The following is a 20,099-nucleotide window of genomic DNA, read 5'->3' as shown; positions in this document are numbered from 1 at the left end:
TAAAGTTGTAATTTTCTTGTTACGAAGTTTGTAAAGTAAAAACACACTTGCTTGCGCATATCTTTAACTGCAAACAGCATTCAAAGCCTATTTTTAAATAATTAATGAGAACTGGTATAACTGCACTGAACTATTTTAATGGACACTTTTTAGTTGTGCAATAATTACAAGCTAATCTGTGTTTTTTTAATACAAACTCTCCCATACACAACACTATTTGCATTAAACTTTGATATAAATCATAATTCGCAGTAGTCTTGGTTTTGTCCTTCAACTTTTAAACTTTTCTACCTATCAGTAGTATTAAAATAAATATAACCTCAAAAAGATTTAGACAGTAAATACTATAATTGAACAAAACAATCAAAATTTTAACACATGGTCAAATGCAAATAAAAGCGATTGTGATGAAGAAATAGAAAAGTCATTGTGATGAAGAAAGAAAAGGATTTCTCTTGTTTTTTTTTCCGAGATCCATACTCCGAGTACATTCTATCTAAAAATATAGGTGATGCTGGAGTGCTTATGTGTTTCAAAAAAATTGTTTTTAAAAGATGAAGTTGTTCTTCTTATTTCCAGGTCTTCATCATTGGACAGCATTTTCTATTTAAAATTGCTTTGGAAATGGATTTTTTGATATCTTTTTTAATCAATATCTCATTCTATTTCTCTCCAGCTTTTCTATTTTAAAAGGTATCGTTTTTTTAGAAGTTGCTTTTGTAATTTCCTTTAAACACGCTTAAAATACATCTGTTTTTTTTTTCACTATTTATTGAAAAATTTAATTATGATGATTCTTCATTTGCACCAAAGCTACCTCTTCAAAACAAACAGTTTTTGCAAAGTATAAAGTTTCATTTATTAACCAGTATTTAGTCTGTTTTTTTGATATAATCTTCAAAGAAAGAAAACTTATATCTTGGATCTATTAGTACAGCTATAACATAGTATCTATTTTTCATGATATGCAAAGAAATAATGCTATTTAGTTCTGAGAAAAATTGATTTGTTAAAAAAGTTATAAGTTGACTCTTTGTTTTTTAAATACATAAATCAGCTTGACATTTTACATAAATTTTTTTAATGTTCACATATTTAAAATTACAAAGACTAAGCTGTTATTTCTGAACTCGTTTTCCGAGTCAGTTGGAAAAAAGGCTTTAACAAATTAATAATATTTTATATTAAAACCTGTTCAAAATTAGAAATAGTCAATAAATCAGAATCTTCTGCTAAGTATAGCTGAACTGGAAAATTTAATTTGCTTATTCTTTCAAGCATCAGATAGGTGGTTCCATCAGGTGATGTACCATCTTCTTAAGATATCTTGAACAAGGAAGAGTTTCAGAATTTTATTGTAACTGAATTTGCTTGAAAATCTTACATGCTTGAGATGAATTGTTGAAATGAGTTACAAGAACAACATTTTGAAAGAACATCAGTTACAATCTTTTTAGTCATGATTGAATCTGAAATAACTAATTGAAGTTAATGAACAGTGCAGTGGATTGAGGGAATCTCAGTGAGATTACTCCCACTCACCATATTGCTAATGCCATCTCTCACCAGAATGTATATTCTTTTAACTTCTATCTATCTATTTTAACTTCTATCTATTCGACAAACTTTCTAATTTTTCATATATGTTTATTCCAATATGGCTTTCAGAAAAAGGAGAACGTGAAATACCCATTGATTCTGTTGAATTTTTTATCAATGCAGTGGCTTGGCAATGAAATAATGGGTTTGTAAGAAATCAGACATATCCATATATCTGAAGAAAAGTTTACATGACTTTATTTTCTAATTTCTTAAGAATGTTATTCTTTAAATTCATTTGAATTTGACAAATTGTTTTCGAAAAATATTTTCTAGTTGATAAGCATGATCTGGGCTCTAAATAATGCATATAGTTAATAAAACTAATATCCTCAACTAAAGTAAATGAATGATGGTCTTAAGGCCATCATCCCAATTTTACAATGAATACTTTGAGACTTTGAGCAATTAATGCTCCATATTATTTGTGACTTAAAAAATCATCTATTTATCATTTTTACATCTACATGTTTATGTGAACAATGTTTGACAGAATATTATTTTGAAACAAATGTTCCTGAAAAAATCAGTTTGACAGTACATAGAAGGAAAATCGATAACAAATGTTAACTTATATAAATAAAATTAGATTTTTATGATTTAGCAATAGTTTCTAAAAATGATAAAATTGATCTAATTTGATTTTAAAACATTTGTTTTGTTTTTTGAATTTGTTGACTCATCATTGATAAGTATTGTACAAACATATAGCTGCGAAGATAAAGTTACTCCAACAAAATGTTTAAAAAGATCTTATGCATCAGAAAATCACATGTCATGCACTGATTGTCCTATTGGTCACGGATGTCCAGTAGACGGATTAGATGCACCATCTATGTGTGTTAATGGTACTTATCAAAATGAAACAAAACAGATACAGTGTCTTCCTTGTCCTGCTGGTCATATGTGTGCAAGTATTGAAATGACGCCAATACCTTGTGCTGATGGTTTTTACAGTGCTACTGGTGTTATGGGGTGCATTAAATGTCCTTCTGGTTACAGGTAAGTAGTTTTTTGTTGCAGACATGTCAATTTATTTTAAGTTACATTTTTTGAATGAAATACAAAAAACCTGATTTGGTTTAAAAAAGTATTTGTTTCAATTTTTTATTAATTTAAATCATCATTGATAACTAATATACAAACTTATAGCTGTGAAGATAAAGTTACTCCAACAAAGTGCTTGAAAGGATCTTATGCATCAGAAAATCACATGTCATGCACTGATTGTCCTATTGGTCATGGATGTCCAGTAGATGGATTAGATGCACCATCTATGTGTGTTAATGGTACTTATCAAAATGAAACAAAACAGATACAGTGTCTTTCTTGTCCTGCTGGTCATACGTGTGCAAGTATTGAAATGACGCCAATACCTTGTGCTGATGGTTTTTACAGTGCTACTGGTGTTATGGGGTGCATTAAATGTCCTTCTGGTTACAGGTAAGTAGTTTTTTGTTGCAGACATGTCAATTTATTTTAAGTTACATTTTTTGAATGAAATACAAAAAACCTGATTTGGTTTAAAAAAGTACTTGTTTCAATTTTTTATTAATTTAAATCATCATTGATAACTAATATACAAACTTATAGCTGTGAAGATAAAGTTACTCCAACAAAGTGCTTGAAAGGATCTTATGCATCAGAAAATCACATGTCATGCACAGATTGTCCTATTGGTCATGGATGTCCAGTAGACGGATTAGATGCACCATCTATGTGTGTTAATGGAACTTATCAAAATGCAACAAAACAAATACAGTGTCTTCCTTGTCCTGCTGGTCATATGTGTGCAAGTATTGAAATGACACCTATACCTTGTGCCGATGGTTTTTATAGTTTTGGTGGTGGTATGAGTTGCATCGAGTGTCCTCCTGGTTACAGGTAAAACTGTTTTTGTCTCTTTTATAAAAACCCCATATTTCTTCTCTTTGTTTGGTGTTGCTGGTGTTGTTGTAACCTGGCTTAATTTAATTAAAGTTTTTTTAATGCGTTTTAAATCTTTTCAAGTCTTCCTATAAAATGTTAAGTTATCGTTTTTGTCAAAATTATAGAGATTAAGTAATAGGTTAACACTTCACTTTTGTTCCATGTAATTATATTAATGATGAAGTATATATCTTATTTTAAAGACCTAATCCAATCTAAGAAGTCATTAAATTGGTTCTTGGTGGTATTCAAATTCCAATAGTTGTCACTAAAACATAGACTTGATTGAAAAAAAATAAAAATAAATAAATAAATAAAAAGAAAAATAGACAACATATATAACCTGACAAAAAATTGCTTCAAGAACCATAAATGATTTTAAAAGATTAAAGCAATTTATTTCTTATTAATTTCAATTTATTTTAATCTTTTAAAATTGATTTTTTTATAGAAAATATTTTTGCTCATTGAAAGAGAACTAAACTCAAAAATAGATATTACTTGGTACCCAAAGTAATAAATCATGCAGTTGTCTCATCACTGTTTAAAAATCCAATAACAAGGCCTCCTAATGTGGCTTTATTAACGCAAACCAAAAGCATCAATAGGGACATCATGCATGAGCAACAATCAGTCTTTCCCATTTTAAAAACACATAAAATTTCAGCAAAAGCTTCTGTTTTTAAACTTAAAATTGATATCAAATTTAAAATGTTATCTCTGAATTATAAGTTTCATAAAATTACATTTGATGGTATTTTAGAAATTATTGACTATAACAAACTGCAACTTCTACACCAAAAATTGACTCCATTAATAAAATCATTTGTTGGTTTTTGTAAATCCTTATAAACACCTAGATATATTTTTTTATAAAGGAAATAAAAGTAGTACTAACAATCTAAGATAAGAAATCTAAGAAAATTCTATTTTAATTTAAAAATGGCTGATATTTTAACTTGTTTCAAGAAAGATGTCCCTATGGTTAAATCAAAAGTTTTTGAGCTTCATTTTAGCAAATATCAGTTGAGCTTATTATTTGAATATTTTCTTAAGACTCAGCATAGAGTTATGACACTTGACATGAAAATTATGGCACTCAGCACGGAGGTTATAACACTCAGCATTGAAGTTGCAGCATTCAGCATGCGCTTTTTTTTTTTTACTGAAAAAAAAAGACAGGATTGCTAGCATAAAGATTCCATGTTTATGGATCTCTCAAAAGCTACAACATCAATCATGGTTTATTATTAGCTAAATTGGAAGCTTATGTTTTTTCTCATGAAAATCTTAACTTTTAGCAGTTGTGAATTAAGGATTAAATTGGGTTCATCATTCTCTGAATTGTTTGGAGTTTCTTTGGGGTGCCTTAAAGATCAATCATTGGGCCATCTTTTTTTATTTATTAAAGATTTCTAGATTTTCAGTTTTGCTGACAATAATACTTTCTATGTTTGTGATAATACCTTAAAGAATGTTTTTTTTTTGATAGCAAAACAAAACACTAAATACAATTGAATAGTTTAAATTTAATTATATGATTGTAAATCCTAAAAAATTTCAGTTACTTATTGTTGGTCAAAAATATTTAAACAACCAAATTTTAATGGTTAGTGATAGAAATATTTTTGCTTTGTATAAAGTTAAGCTACTTGAGGTTACAATTGATAATGATTTAAAGTTTGGTGATCACACTAAAGCTCTATGTGGAAAAGCTAATAGTAAGTGGGTTGGCCTTGTATAAGAAATATTTTTTAAACACTTATATTTTTAACTTTACATACCTATTCAAATAATTCTTGATAGTCCTATCAAAGTCTTCAAATAATTCTTGATAGTCCTATCAAAGTCTTCAAATAATTCTTGATATTCCTATCAGAGTCTTCAAATAATTCTTGATAGTCCTATCAAAGTTTTCAAATAATTCTTGATTGTCCTATCAAAGTCTTCAAATAATTCTTGAATATAGCGTACTTTCTAGTAAAAAATAAATGAACCAACTTTTTATTCAAACTTTTTTGAAGCTTTCTTTATAGTTTTTATGACTATCAAAATTTTCTATATAGTTTTTATGACTGTGAAAATTTCTTTATAGTTTTTATGACTATCAAAAAAATCTCAATTGCAACTTTTTTCTATCTACTTCTCAACCTCATCTGTGATGATCCTTTCCTCTGTGTTTGTAGCTTTACTCACTTATTTCTAAAACAAGGGTTAGATGACTTTACTGTTGCAGAGCATATTTCCTACTTGAAAGTTTGCTATAAGATGTTTAGCATTAGATACTGTTTAACATCAAATACTGTTTTAAATAAATTTATTATATATAAAATAATAAATACTAGCTGACCAGACCCGTAAAAATTTGGGTCTTTGTAAGTCTATTCCACACTGATCTTTTCTATACTTTCCTTATATATATATCCTAGTTTTCTGAACCCATAAAATGTGGGTCCTTACCAAACCTACCATTTCTATACTTATCTATTCCACACCGATCATTTCTATACCTATTCCTTTTTTACTTCAATATTTTTTTTAGTAAAATAATTCCTAAACACATATCATTGATAACTCAGTGATTTAGTGCGCTGTCATCAGTGTCATTTTGGGTGATTTTAGGCCTCTCCTAGGCGTAATAAATTTTGAAATTTTTTCAAACTCGCTTATTTATTCATAGCAAAAAAATAATAGTATAGCAAAAAAGATTTCTAATTGTTAAAATAAAATTTTAAAGTTTTCTCATTTTATAGATATATTATATAGGATTGTTCCATATACTGCCTGCAAACTCAACATATGCTGAAGGCATTTACACTTACAGGTGTTTGTACGTAATGCTATACAAATGGGAGATCTAAAAAGATCTTAGATCATTAAAAACTATAGACGCGGCCTTAGCTATAAAATGCTAATCTAAAAATTAGGTCAAAAAAGTTTTGCGCAGTGATGTTAGTTTGTGGCAAAAAAAACTTCTATATGTCAAGTTTAGTTCTACATTTTTTGATTAATTTTAGTTATGGTGCATACAATTGCACAAAAAGACATAAAACTGTTACAGATATATCTTTTCATGGATAAGAGTATTTATTACAATAGTAATAAATAAATAGTTTTAAAGAAATAACATAGAAATTACTATATTTAGTCTTTAGGGGTCAGTGTTTTTTCTCAATTTTTTGACTCCCCCTCCCCCCTTTGTCAAACTGTCAATTTTTGGCCAACCCCCCGTTATATATGATGTCAGTTTTTGTGTACTCCCCCCCTAAAAAACAATAAAAATGCTTAAAAACCATTGATTTTTATTCTGACTAAATTATACATTTATATAATAGTAGATCTCATCAAATTATATTATATAATAGTCGATATCTCATTAAATAATCAACTAAGCAAATAGTATTATATATCTTTAATGTAATCTTCCCATGGGTTGTTGAAGTGATCATCGATTGAAACAATAGGTAGTGAATGCTCTCGGCGCTCTAAAAGGATATTGTATTCTTGAGGTACAATCAAATTCGTTGCGTCAACTTCATTTTCATCTAACCATTCAGCAGTTTCCGAACTCTTCTGCAAGGCGATGACTGCCAAAAATTCTGTCTGACGCTTGGCAGCGATATGAACAGGTTGGACCCCTTTGATTAGAAGGAGTGTTATAGCAGAAAAATGGATAGATGCGTGCTTTTTCAACATAGCTTGAGAGGCAAAGTAGATATTGCACTTTTTACAGATTCTATCAGCTAGGCTAGACTGAATTGATGGACAAACGCATCATACGGCAAAATTGGAAATCCTTTGGCAGTACGAAGAAGAATACTTTCAATGTTTGATGCGATAAGCATAAAGACAGATGATGCAAACAATTCTCTTGCTCCTTCTGAGACATCTGTTGCTTTGAGCCTGTCTCTCGTTTGGTTGACAGGGACAGGTGGCGGAAGAAATCTTGCTCTAATTAGAGTAAAGTAAGAGCTTCTAATAGTCCAACAACAAGAACGATTTTCACATTTCACAATTTGAGTAAAATATTGACTTGTACAAAGATGATCGGCAATCTAACGTTGATCTTGTAATAAAAGGCTCCTTGACTCTAGCTCTGATTTTTCTGGATCAATATACTCTGCAATCGTTGGATAACCGTCAATTTGTAGATCAGACCAAATATCAACAAAAGCCTGTCCAGCAAAACCAAAGTTCTGTTTTTCTGAATTTTCATCTATATTCCTGCCTGATTAAAAAAGATATGTTGGTTATTATAGGTTAAAAATTATATTAATATTTTTACAAATTAGCTTTTGTCAATGTAATTACCTTGAGAATCAAGATGAGTTCCGTAATGTTCGTGCGGAAGAATCACCTCAGATAATTCTTTACTTAGAGGTGCCATTCGTTGCTCAGCTCTGTTGAATGCACTGCGGCCTGGAGCGTTTGTCATGATGAAAAAAGCGTCAAGGTTTTTCTTCAAGAAATAGTGAATCCCGATTTCAATTACTTCTGGTATCTGGGATTTTCGTCGGGTCCTCCATCGACGCTAAACACAACGATAGGCTTAACCATATTAGTTTGAGGATCTCCGGTAATAGAGTCGAATTCTTTGATATCCAAGAGCCGCTGAAAGTCTAATCCATAAGCGAAGGCGGTCGAGGATGCGTGTTTTTCTGATGGAACAGCAATGTAGGTAGGTCCAGAATAAGTAACAGCATCTGTTTTTTTGAGACCATATTTTTAGATCGTAATTCCAGCGTATACAGATGGTATAAGCTTGTGTTTAGCAGCCACGACCCAGTCGTGGTCTGGGAGAGTTGCCCGGTACTCCAAATGCATCAACAACGTCGCTTGTTTTTTGGCTGCTGTGATTCCAATTGGCACTCTAGCCTTGTTGTCTTGGCTAATGAAAAACACTTCATCTGGTCCTAAATTAGAACAAACTTCTTCCACATATTTTATAGTTAACTGCAAAAGAGTCCGTCAACATGATTTAAATGAGATTCATTCTGAGGACTGATCAATCTAACAGGGACTGTTTTGACGTGCCTTTTGCCTTCTAATGTTCCATAACTTCTTGGAAGTAGACGAGTATAGAGGGCGCTCTTGCTGATTACAAATCCAATTTTGTTCATCTCGGATGTCAATTCGTCGAGAGTTTTAATGCTCTAAGTAATAAAGAAATATATTTGGATTTAATTAACTTTTTTACAGAAAACGGGATTTATTTCGTAAATTATATTCAAATCAAATCTTGAAATTAGTTGTTATCTTCAAACACTTTGATCAGTTTCTCAGTGACAACTTGCAGTGAGTTGTCTGCACCCAATATTGTAATGTCTTCTGCAAATAAATAAGATTCAGTTGTTAATACTTGTGGAAGATCTCTTATGTATATTTTGAATAGTTCTGGGCTAAGGCCACCACCTTGAGGTATTCAGTTATTCAGTTAGTTGTTCATTTATTCAGTTATCTTACTTTTATTTATATATTTAATGGAAATTTGTGTTAAATGCTTAATGTAGTTATACCAGTAAGTTATATTTATATTTTTGAGATATTTTTTTAAATTATTATTTTATCTGAAAAGTTTTTAAACCATTTTTTAGGCCTTGCGGTTTTAAACGGTTTTAGAATTTTGAGAGTCATCTTAACATTGACTTCTAGATCTTATACTATAGTGAGTCAGACTTAGAATTTGGGTGTAAAAAATATTATCAAACTCTGGCTGTTTTCTATAATAAAGTGACGTTAGGTCATTGCCCCACAACCATTGTCAAATTCACACAATGAGAGTTTATATTTAAAACCAAGTAAATAAAAACTTAACAATATATATTTTATTTTATTAATGATTTAGATTTTTATATAAAGTAAATGTTAAATACATATTTTTTGAATGGTATAAATATTTATATTTTGCAATTAAAAAAATAAATAGCAATTGAGAATTCCATTGCATAATATAAAAGTAAATTTTTATGATGAAAATTTTCTTTTTTCTTTTTTCAATTATTTAAACAATTTTTTTTTAAGTTTTATAAAATTTGAAAATTAAAATTTAAAATCTTTTGATAATGATTTTAAAATTTGTTTTCAACAAATTTAAAATTTTTTATTTTAAAATTTGTTAAAAACAATATTCAATTTTTATTTTAGTTGTCAAATAAAAAGTGCATCACCTGTAGAATGCGACATTGGTACTTATTCAACAGGTGGTATTTTAAAATGTTTAAATTGCACTGTTGGACACTATTGTCCATTAAAGTCAACAATCAGTCCAATACCTTGCCCTTCAGGTTGGTATTCTACTGTAGAAGGACTTGGTAGATGTATTCAGTGTCCTCTAGGTAAAGATTTATTTAAGAGGTATTCTTTCTTAATTAAAATTTTTTTCAATATAAAAATAATAAACATCTTTATAAATATTTAGGTCATAGGTGTGTATCTATAAGTGATAATCCAGAAGAATGTCCCCTAGGATACCACTCATCTACATTGGGATCATCATACTGCTCTCCTGTAAACTTTTATTTATTTTTTTATATCTTTGCAGTATAGTTATTTTTAATATTGGTTTTTAAAACGGTTGTTAATTTTTGTATTTTTATATTAGTTTTAAATTTTTAAAAGTTGAATTTGTTAAATTCTATTTGTATTATAAATTTATACTTATAAATACTAAAAAAAAAAAAAAAAAACTTCTAACACACTTAATTAAACTTCTAAAACACTTGTTTCTGTATTCATTTGTCTTTTGTCTGTCTTTTTCTCATCTATATATTTTTACAAATCATAACTAGATTTTTTTTTACAAATCAACACTATATAGACAGAAAGTTTGAGTCAGGTACTGAATTTTCAGAAGCTGAATGAATAAACTTTTTTAAGTCTGATTTCTACTCTAAGAAGATGGAGAATAAGAAAATCTAATAAGCTTTACTTGTGCATTCCTGCTAAGTTCTTCCCATAGTAACTTAAACAGGTTTAGATCTGGTGATTATGGTAGCCACTCAATTATATTTAGTACTTGCTGTCTTTAAAGATCTCCTAAGTAGTATTTTTCTGGTATGTTGATGATCCAATCATTAAATGATTAAAATCAATTTAATGATCCAATCATTAACATGCGTAGAACATTCTGAATAAAAAATCTCTCATCAAATGGCTGTACTTTTATTTTTTAAACTAATTTTATTCTTTTATGACTGCAAGTGACAATATCCTGTAATATTTTTCATGAGTTGGAAAAACATTACCCTGTAATGTTTTTCCAACTCAGTCAAGAAGAACCAGCTTTCTGGCAGGAAACATCGTAACACAGGTTGTTAATAATGTAAAAGATAAACAATTAAGCAACTAATGTATGTTCATGAAAATTATTTAAATATTTTTGATAACTGGTGCTAAAGGAAAAATAGTATGGTGGAGCCATTCAAGAAGTCAGAACCTGCTGTTGAGTTTTAATGTAGTTTTCAAAACTGAGTTAAAGCAAAAGGTTAAATTTTTTTTTTCGTAAAAAACAAATCAGCAACTATGTTTATAGTTGCATAAAATGGAATATTTCAAAATGTTAATAAGCATTCAACCTCATAGAAAACTATAAATTTATTTATAAAGTTTATTTCAATTCATTTTAATTTCTTGACTACAGGATAAATTTTACTGGAAATATTTTTTTTCAAAATGCTAGAGTTTTAACTTTCTTAAGATACCCTTGTACCTTTGACACCACAGTAATTTCAAAATAAAAATACCCTTGTACCTTTGACACCACAGTAATTTCAAAATAAAAATAAGCAGTTAAAATAAAACCTTTATCGAATTAAAGTTTTTTGTTTTGATAATCTGTATTTTATTATTATGCAAGTAATATAAGTTTATGATGCAAATATTATATAATGATATAAATATTATTCATCTTATTATCATAATGTTATAATAATGAGTAAATTCTTCAATAATGCTTTTTAAATATTTTTTTCCTTGTTCATTTTTATTACCACAATCTTTTTGAATAGATATTTACATAACCCTTATACTTAAACTTAGATCTTTTACAATTTTGCTTGAAACTTAACAATTCAAAGCAAAGTGTTTTTCTCTACACCAACTTAGATCTTTTACAATTTTGCTTGAAACTTAACAATTTAAAGCAAAGTGTTTTTCTCTACACCAACTTAGATCTTTTACAATTTTGCTTGAAACTTAACAATTCAAAGCAAAGTGTTTTTCTCTACACCTGAAAGAAAGCATTATTTGGTTCTTAAAGTATCCAGAGATACCATAATAATCATGTTTTGAAAGAAAGTGGATGGAAAAATACAAGATTAAAAACGTTTATCTAAAATAGGCCAGATTCGATTATAAATGATAATTTACTATTATGTCAATTTGCAAGTGAAGTTAATAGTTCCTAGCTAAATATATAACTTCTTTTTTTTCTGTGTTTTTTATGCAAAACTTTATTACTAAAATGAAATACTGTTAAGTCCATATATTAAAATGTCAAGACTAAGTACTCACTAATTAATTCTCTAATAAATTTTCTGTTATACTGTTTATAATTTTGTAAGCATTTCTTCATAGAATTTTGTAAGCTTTCTTCATAGAACTTTGGAAGCTTTCTTCATAGACTTTTGGAAATTTTGGAGTCGATGTTTTTATAAATGCTTACAAATAAAAATTACAATTTTTACTGAGGCAATGTTTGATATAACACATCTGAACCATTTTTTTTTGTTTTATTATGTTTGCTTCCTTATTAAAGTAAATTCATATAATGAAAATTAAAATTTTGAATTAAAAAAATTAAAGACAAAATTTTTTTTTAATTAATTATTACACAAATCAACTAAAAATTAAAAAAAAAAATAAAAAATAAATAACAACAAACCAAGAACCAAGAAAAATCAAGAACAACTAAAAGTTTAACATAAATTACTTTTAAGTTTGATATAAATTACTGTCAATAAGACTTTATTTCTAGTTTTTTATTTTAATTATTTTGTGTTCATAATGTCATGCAGACAACACTTTTATTATTTTTTCTTTTTATCAATTATTTTTATTTACACTATATCTGACATATAAGTAAAGTATTTTTTTTAGTGTTCTCTGGGGTATTACACAACAGTAACTGGGACTACTAATTGCCTACCATGTCCTGTTGGATATATGTGTCCAAATGCAAGCATGGAACCTAAAAAGTGTGGAATCAATGAGGTAACAATATTTATTATAGTGGTATTAATTGTAATAACAACAGTTATGTTTAATTTATTAATAACAAAATTTGAATTTTAAAAATTACATGGCTTACAACAATGATTTGTAAAAATATCTTGATTTGCTGTGAAAAGTATTTTTATTAAAAAAAAAATCCATCTATTATGCAAAAAATCTTATTTAAGATTGTTCATAAGCTACCATCATGGTTTGTTTGTAACAGCAAACAAACCATGATGGTAACAGCACCTGTCAAGTATGGTGTTTTTTGGCTGAGACTGTTGTTCTTGATAATGGTCTACTGGTTAATCTTGTAAAGGCTTAATTGCTGAAGAAGCATCTTATGTAAAAATGAAAACCATTTTATTTGTTGTAGTACAAATGTTTTTTTTTTACTAAAGAGCCACCTATGAAGTATTTAGGAGAAGATGTTTCAAGTTTGCAAACCGTGCAACTGTGCCAATACTGTAATTTTTGTGATAGTATAAAAATTAACAACTTAATTTATATTTATGATCAGAATCAAGGCTAGTGGGTCAGAGGCCCTCACCTAAAACTTTTCATCAAGGCCTCAAAATCTTTAAAAAATTTCCACTAGGTATTAAATAACCCAAAAAACTCCTTAAATTTTTAAAAGGGCCCTTAAGTTTGGAAATAGACCCCGTAAATTTGTTAGGCCTCTCCTCATCTTATGATGTGTATGGGGTACCCCCACAGGCATGACTCTGATATGATACTGTTTATGATAAAACAAAGAAACTGTTTATAATAAAACAAAGGCATGTTTAGTAAAAAAAACATTAGCCTAAATGTTAAACCTTCCTCACATTACACCAATATATAATATAATAAAGAAAAATAGAGAAACCAGCCAGGCAGACTGTCTTTCAACTTGTAATATAAAGATTTTTACTTTGAATTATATGGTAACTATAAAAAAAAATGAAATTTCTATGAAACCAAAAGTTGATAAAATACTTCATTTAGATTAATAAATTGTTAATCAATATCTCTTTGCCAGCTTTATGTCAAAAATTATGTTCATATTTAGTTTGGGCTAACTTAATGGACAAAACTCTTTCGAAAATTGTGGAGCAGTTGTTAAGCTTTTTCTAAATTTTTCAAAGTTTTGTATCTAAAGTTAGTAAACTTTTTAAAAGTTAAGAATCTAGCAAGAATGAATAAATTTGAGCTTAAGTTAATTATATTTACCTCTTGTTAATACCTGTTAAGATTTTTTTTAGAAAAATAGGCGGCTTCGTGGAAACTTAGTGGCACAAAAAATCTAAATGTAACAGTAAATGAAAAAGTGATTCTGAAGTAGCAGCTCTTGAATGTGTTTACTTATCTATATGAACAAATTTGTTTTATCTTACACTCTTTGTGCTTTACATATATTTGTTTTTACCTGATAATTTTATTTCATATGAATTAGTATGTTGACAATTATTATTAAGATTAAAAGTTCGTTTTACAATCACATAAAAATCTATTATTCACTATTTCATTGAAATCTATCATCATTCACAATTTCATTGAAATCTATCATCATTCACAATTTCATTGAAATCTATTATTTACTATTACATTGAAATCTATCATTCACTATTGCATTAAAATCTATCATCATTCACTATTGCATTGAAATCTTTCATCATTCAATGTCACATTGAAATCTTTTTCTCTTCTTGTTGTTGTTAATGGTAACATTTGTTGTGTTTTGCGGTTTATATTAAACTTATTAATTTTATTATTAATTTATTCATTCTGACTCGCTTACTCGCTATTAAAAGGAAGGGGTTAGGGGTTACCATTGTCTCTTCAATACAAACCTGGAGTTCATAGGTACTTTTACTGGTTATTTAACATCTGGTTTGATTTTATTTTAAAAAGAAAGGTGATGTAAAATAAAAGTCTTTTCCTCAAAATTTTCTCAACCATATTAAAAATTTATTTTTTATCATAATTTAATTAAACAATTTTTGAGCAGAAACTGGGCCAAGTTCATACTACAATGAAAAAAGTTATTTTAATTCCATCCTGCGGTAAAAAGTTTTTTTCTTGTAGGAGCTACAATTCTTTTTAATAACATTTTACATGATTTAGTTTAAATCTGAAAGTATAATTATTTTTAATATTGACGCTATTTCAATTATTAATTTTTCAGAGTATTGTCTTAGTGCTCAAAATTCATAGTATACAACTGTGGTCTCTATTTGTAAACATCTGTTAAGATTTGTTTAAGCAAACTTATTTTGTTCAGTATTAAAATTAAAAATATGAAAAATGTTTGAAAGGAAAATGTTTGAATTATGTTAATTTACTGATTTCACTTGCACCAAATTTAGACGATACTCACATCAAGTAGCACTCACTACTCGTAGTCAGTGCTGCTAGTAATGAGTGTAAACAATAGATAAGTAGATAAAAATACAATACAATTCTCTATCCAATGGATAAAGAAGATTCGGGTGAATGCTTTCTAAATTAAAATGTTTTTTTCAACTAAGAGCTCATTAAGAACAACTCTTAATTTTTAGTTTCATATTTTCATTGTTTTAAAAGTATAAAAGAGCAGAAACTACCTAAGATGTATACTAAATTATAATTTATTTTTATTTTAAAATAAGTTAATAAAATTATTTCATTAACTTACAAAGTAATTCTCAATATTCACATTACTAGCATTGTTGCATTAACACACAAGGTAAGGTAAGCATGTAATACATTTTATGAAGGTATTCAACAGCTAACACATAATGAAACAACTCACAAAAGCTTGTGTAGATCATTTAACACTATATGCACTTTTTTTTTAATTAAAAAAAAAAAATCAAAGGAGGCTACTTTAATTGTGATTACCCTCTCTCAACTCTATAACTCCCAAACATAAATCTTGACATACAAGGCCATTGCGTGGAGAAGTTGAGTTGAGTGTGGTACAACCAGAGACATGGTAGTGATCAAATATAGAACTTATCTCTTATGAAATAAGCACTCTAGCACTACACCACTTCCGCACTTGTCTATAGTAACATGATTTTATAATATTTATAAAAATTTTAAATTAATATTTATAAATATTAATTTAAGTATAATAAAAATCATAACTTTTTTTTTCCTTTTTTTTTTTTGAATTAAATTGAAATAATTTTTTTTTTGAATAATTCAGTTAAATTAAAATTTTTTTTTACAGTATCAACCCAATCAAGGTAGAGATTTTTGTCTGATGCTTCCATCTGGTATGGTTGTATCTCCTGAGGGTTTACTCATTGATTGCTCTACTATGGTAAGTTTTGAATTTAATTTTTAACATAATTTAATGTAGTTTATGTTTAATTTGTATTTATAATGTTTATGCATTTGCACAATACTTGTGCCTTGTGTATTTTAGTACACACACATTTTTCCTCAGTACCATTTGATAAAGTATTTTGTTTATAGTTTAATGAATTAGTTTGAGTAATTTATTGAGATTGATATAAATATAATATTAATTGAAAACAATGTATAAATTATATTTGAATTCTATTTAATGCATTACTAAATAAACTTTCAGTATTATTGTATCACTCTTTTACACTTTAATATTAACCTAAAATATGGTTTTTTAGCACAGCATTCGTTTTTAGTATTTTATTTCTTTTTAGCCTGGTACCTATTCAAATGGTACAGCTTGTGCACCCTGTTATAAAGGTTTTTACTGTCCCTCATCTATACTTCCACCGATACCGTGTCCAAATGGAACATATTCAGATTATCAAGGTGCTGTTAGATGCATTGTTTGCCCTTCTGGTTTTCGCTGTTTATATCCTGAAGACTCTCCTCAGAAATGTATTCAAGGTACTTATAGCACTGCTGGCCAAACAACTTGCCAGGTTAATAAAGTTTTTTTTTCTAAGTATTTACTTATTATTTATTCTATTTATTTTTATTATTATTATATTTTTGTTACTATATTATCTATACTTATTTATTTATATCTTCTCTACTATCTACTTGTCTAATACATTTTTATATAAATTATTTTTACATTGGCAGATATGTCCTAGTGGTCAATATAGTTACAATGCTTCCTCTTCATGTTTTCAATGTCCTGGTGGCTATATGTGTGCAAATGGAACTGCTGTTGTTATTCCTCCTGTTTTATGTCCTCAAGGTACTTTTAGTCCGGAAGGATTTGGAAAATGTTTGCAATGCCCTTCAAGTAATTTTATTTTTTTAATCTTTTTTATATATTTAATTATTTTTATTAATCTTTATTAATATAATATATATATATATATATATATATATATATATATATATATATATATACATACATACATACATATATATATATATATATATATATATATATATATATATATATATATATATATATATATATATATATATATATATATATATATATAGGTATATATATATATATATATATATATATATATAGGTATATATATATATATATATATATATATATATATATATATATATATATATATATATATATATATATATATATATATATATATATATATAGAAAAAATATTTCACAGGAAGTTGGGAATCAATGTAATTAATTTTATAATAACTGTAGTTATATTGCAACCAGGAAGTTACATTATTTTTCAAAACATTATTTGTAAAAAAGTATTAAATTTTCTTTTTTCTTTATATGTATAATTTCTGAAAATGTTTTGAAAAAAGTTCAAAAACTATGGTTAGTCCCTAAGGTCTGAAAAAACAATAAACTTAAATTGATAACATATGTAGGTTTTGTATGTTTATAAATAGATAATATAAGATAAATAAAAGAGATAATATAAATTCTCTCTTTTTTAAACTCAAAATGCTACCTAAACTTATATGTATCATATGTTACTATGCTTTTTAAGTATACAAAAACAAATACTTAATGCTTTTTGAAAAAGCTCGAACATAGATTGTTTGGCTACCATACTGACACCTATTTTAATAACACAGCTGTTTGCTGGATAGATAATGTGGCAGTTTAATTTTATCTTTTATCAGTATTGAACCATATAACAAAGTGATGTATTTTGACAGAAAAAACGCAAATATGTTATGGTAAAACAACCATACATAGTATGATTGTTTTACTATAACATATTTGACAAAGAGTTAGAGTTGACAAACTAGTTAGATGAAAAGCCAGACAAAATCATTGTACAAAAAAAAAAATTGTTCATTTATATATCGGCACGTTCCCTTCTTATTACAATGTATATTATATACTTATCAGGCACATACCCTTCTTATTGCAGTATTGTCAGGACTTAAAAGTTATTTTCTCGCAGTAAGAATTTCATGCCTCTTAAAAAGTTTCAAGTAGCTTTTAGCTTGGTAGCTGTTATAAAAAGAAAAGCTGGAAGACCATTTTTTGATACAATACCTATAGCAAAGAAAAGATCTGCTGCTGTTTAGAGTAATCCTATAAGAATACCTGATTTAATGGATTTGACCACTTACCAATTTATAGTGACAAAAGCCAGAAGCGTAAAAGATGATAAACTGGTTTTTCTTATATTTGTTTCAAGCAATGTTTAGCTATGCTTAAATAAAAATAGAAGTTGCTACCATGGATTCCATTTAGGATTTGTTTATATAAAGGATTTTTTAATGTCATATAAGATATATTCTTATTTCTTGCTATGCATAAACTTTTGTATATTTTTGAATATGTTTTTTATTTGATTAGAAGAGAGTGTCAATTGAAAGCGATAGCAAAGTTTTATTTTCCTTTAAATTTCCTAAATTTTTTTCTTCTAACAGTGTTAATTTTGAAAAGAATGCATTTTTTTAAAAATAAACTATATTTATAATTTTATTCCTAATATTCTGATTGTAGCAGATATGCTGCAAATAAATAGTTGGCTTTGCTATTTTTTTAGTTTTATTTATAATCTAGTCCCTAAAATAATTGTTTTTTGAATTTTTTAAAATCTTTTTAAAAGTTCAAGCTTTGGTTAGCGCTAAAAGGATAATGTCTATATTATATACAACAGTTTTTTCAAGAATAAATTTTAATTTAAAAATATAGATAAAGAGTTTAATATAAAATATTTATCAAAGTCTTTATTTAGTTTTGGTTTAATATATATATATATATATATTTTTTTTTTTAAAGCAACATACAGCAACAGTGGTGCACAATTTTGTTTGCCTTGTCCTGTTGGCTTTATATGCAATGATCCCTCAGCATCTCCGGTCGCATGTTTGTTAGGAACTTACTGGAGCAATTCAGATGGAGTAATAACTTTTTTTTATCAACTTAAAATTTATTTGTTGATTTTGGATGATTTTCTATACTAATGATTTTTAATGAACCTTGTTTTTTTTATTGTTGTTTATCTTTGAATCATGTTGATGCTACATGATTCAATGATTATGAAAATTATATATATATATATATATATATATATATATATATATATATATTAATATATATATATATATATATATATATATATACATATATATATATATATATATATATATATATATATATATATATATATATATATATATTAATATATATATATGTACATATATATAAAAATTATATATATATATATATATATATATTTATGTATGTATGTATGTATGTATGTATGTATGTATGTATGTATGTATGTATGTATGTATGTATGTATGTATGTATGTATGTATGTATGTATGTATGTATGTATGTATGTATGTATGCATGTATGTATGTATGTATGCATGTATGTATGTATGTATGTATGTATGTATGTATGTATGTATGTATGTATGTATGTATGTATGTATGTATGTATGTATGTATGTATGTATGTATGTATGTATGTATGTATGTATGTATGTATGTATGTATGTATGTATGTATGTATGTATATATGTATGTATGTTTGTATGCATGTATGTATTTATAAATGTATGTATGTATGTATAGTAAGCGCCAAAATTATTCATATCTTTACAAATAAAATGAATATTGATAATAAAAATGCTCAGTACATTTTATAATTATAGTTATTTATTCATTAAAAGTTAAAGGTACACATAATCGATAAAAATTATACAAAATTATTTGAAATTTTCCATGAGAGTAGAAGCAGAAATTATCTGAAAATGTAATAAAATGTGTCAACAAAAGTATTCATACCCTAAAATTTTCATTTACTTTTTTTTCATTTTTTTCAATTTCATTTTATTTTTCCAATTTTTTGCTCTTAATATTTTGTTTGATACCCCTTGGCATCAATCACTGCTTGTAACCTCCTGGGTAAACTGTTTGCAAGGGCTTCCAGGTAATCAACTGGAATATTATTTCATGCATCTACGCAAGATCTAAAAAT

General features: G+C 27.2%; 1 protein-coding gene across 1 annotated transcript in view; it reads left to right on the top strand.

Annotated features, from left to right (window-relative positions):
* Positions 1 to 20,099, top strand: part of LOC100200478 (uncharacterized) — a 157,007-nt gene that overhangs the window by 24,821 nt on the left and 112,087 nt on the right. The window contains exons 20-29 of the mRNA XM_065788338.1: positions 2,311 to 2,601; positions 2,752 to 3,042; positions 3,193 to 3,483; positions 9,673 to 9,863; positions 9,947 to 10,035; positions 12,625 to 12,738; positions 15,938 to 16,030; positions 16,392 to 16,619; positions 16,783 to 16,948; positions 18,890 to 19,011. Of these exons, the coding sequence (XP_065644410.1) occupies positions 2,311 to 2,601; positions 2,752 to 3,042; positions 3,193 to 3,483; positions 9,673 to 9,863; positions 9,947 to 10,035; positions 12,625 to 12,738; positions 15,938 to 16,030; positions 16,392 to 16,619; positions 16,783 to 16,948; positions 18,890 to 19,011 (1,876 nt within the window). The remainder of the gene's footprint in view (positions 1 to 2,310; positions 2,602 to 2,751; positions 3,043 to 3,192; positions 3,484 to 9,672; positions 9,864 to 9,946; positions 10,036 to 12,624; positions 12,739 to 15,937; positions 16,031 to 16,391; positions 16,620 to 16,782; positions 16,949 to 18,889; positions 19,012 to 20,099) is intronic.

This window comes from Hydra vulgaris, chromosome 01 (assembly GCF_038396675.1).
Source record: "Hydra vulgaris chromosome 01, alternate assembly HydraT2T_AEP".
In the NCBI taxonomy this organism is placed as follows: domain Eukaryota; kingdom Metazoa; phylum Cnidaria; class Hydrozoa; order Anthoathecata; family Hydridae; genus Hydra; species Hydra vulgaris.
The sequence above is the reverse complement of the archived record's forward strand: the minus strand, read 5'-3'. Positions and strand labels throughout refer to the sequence as shown.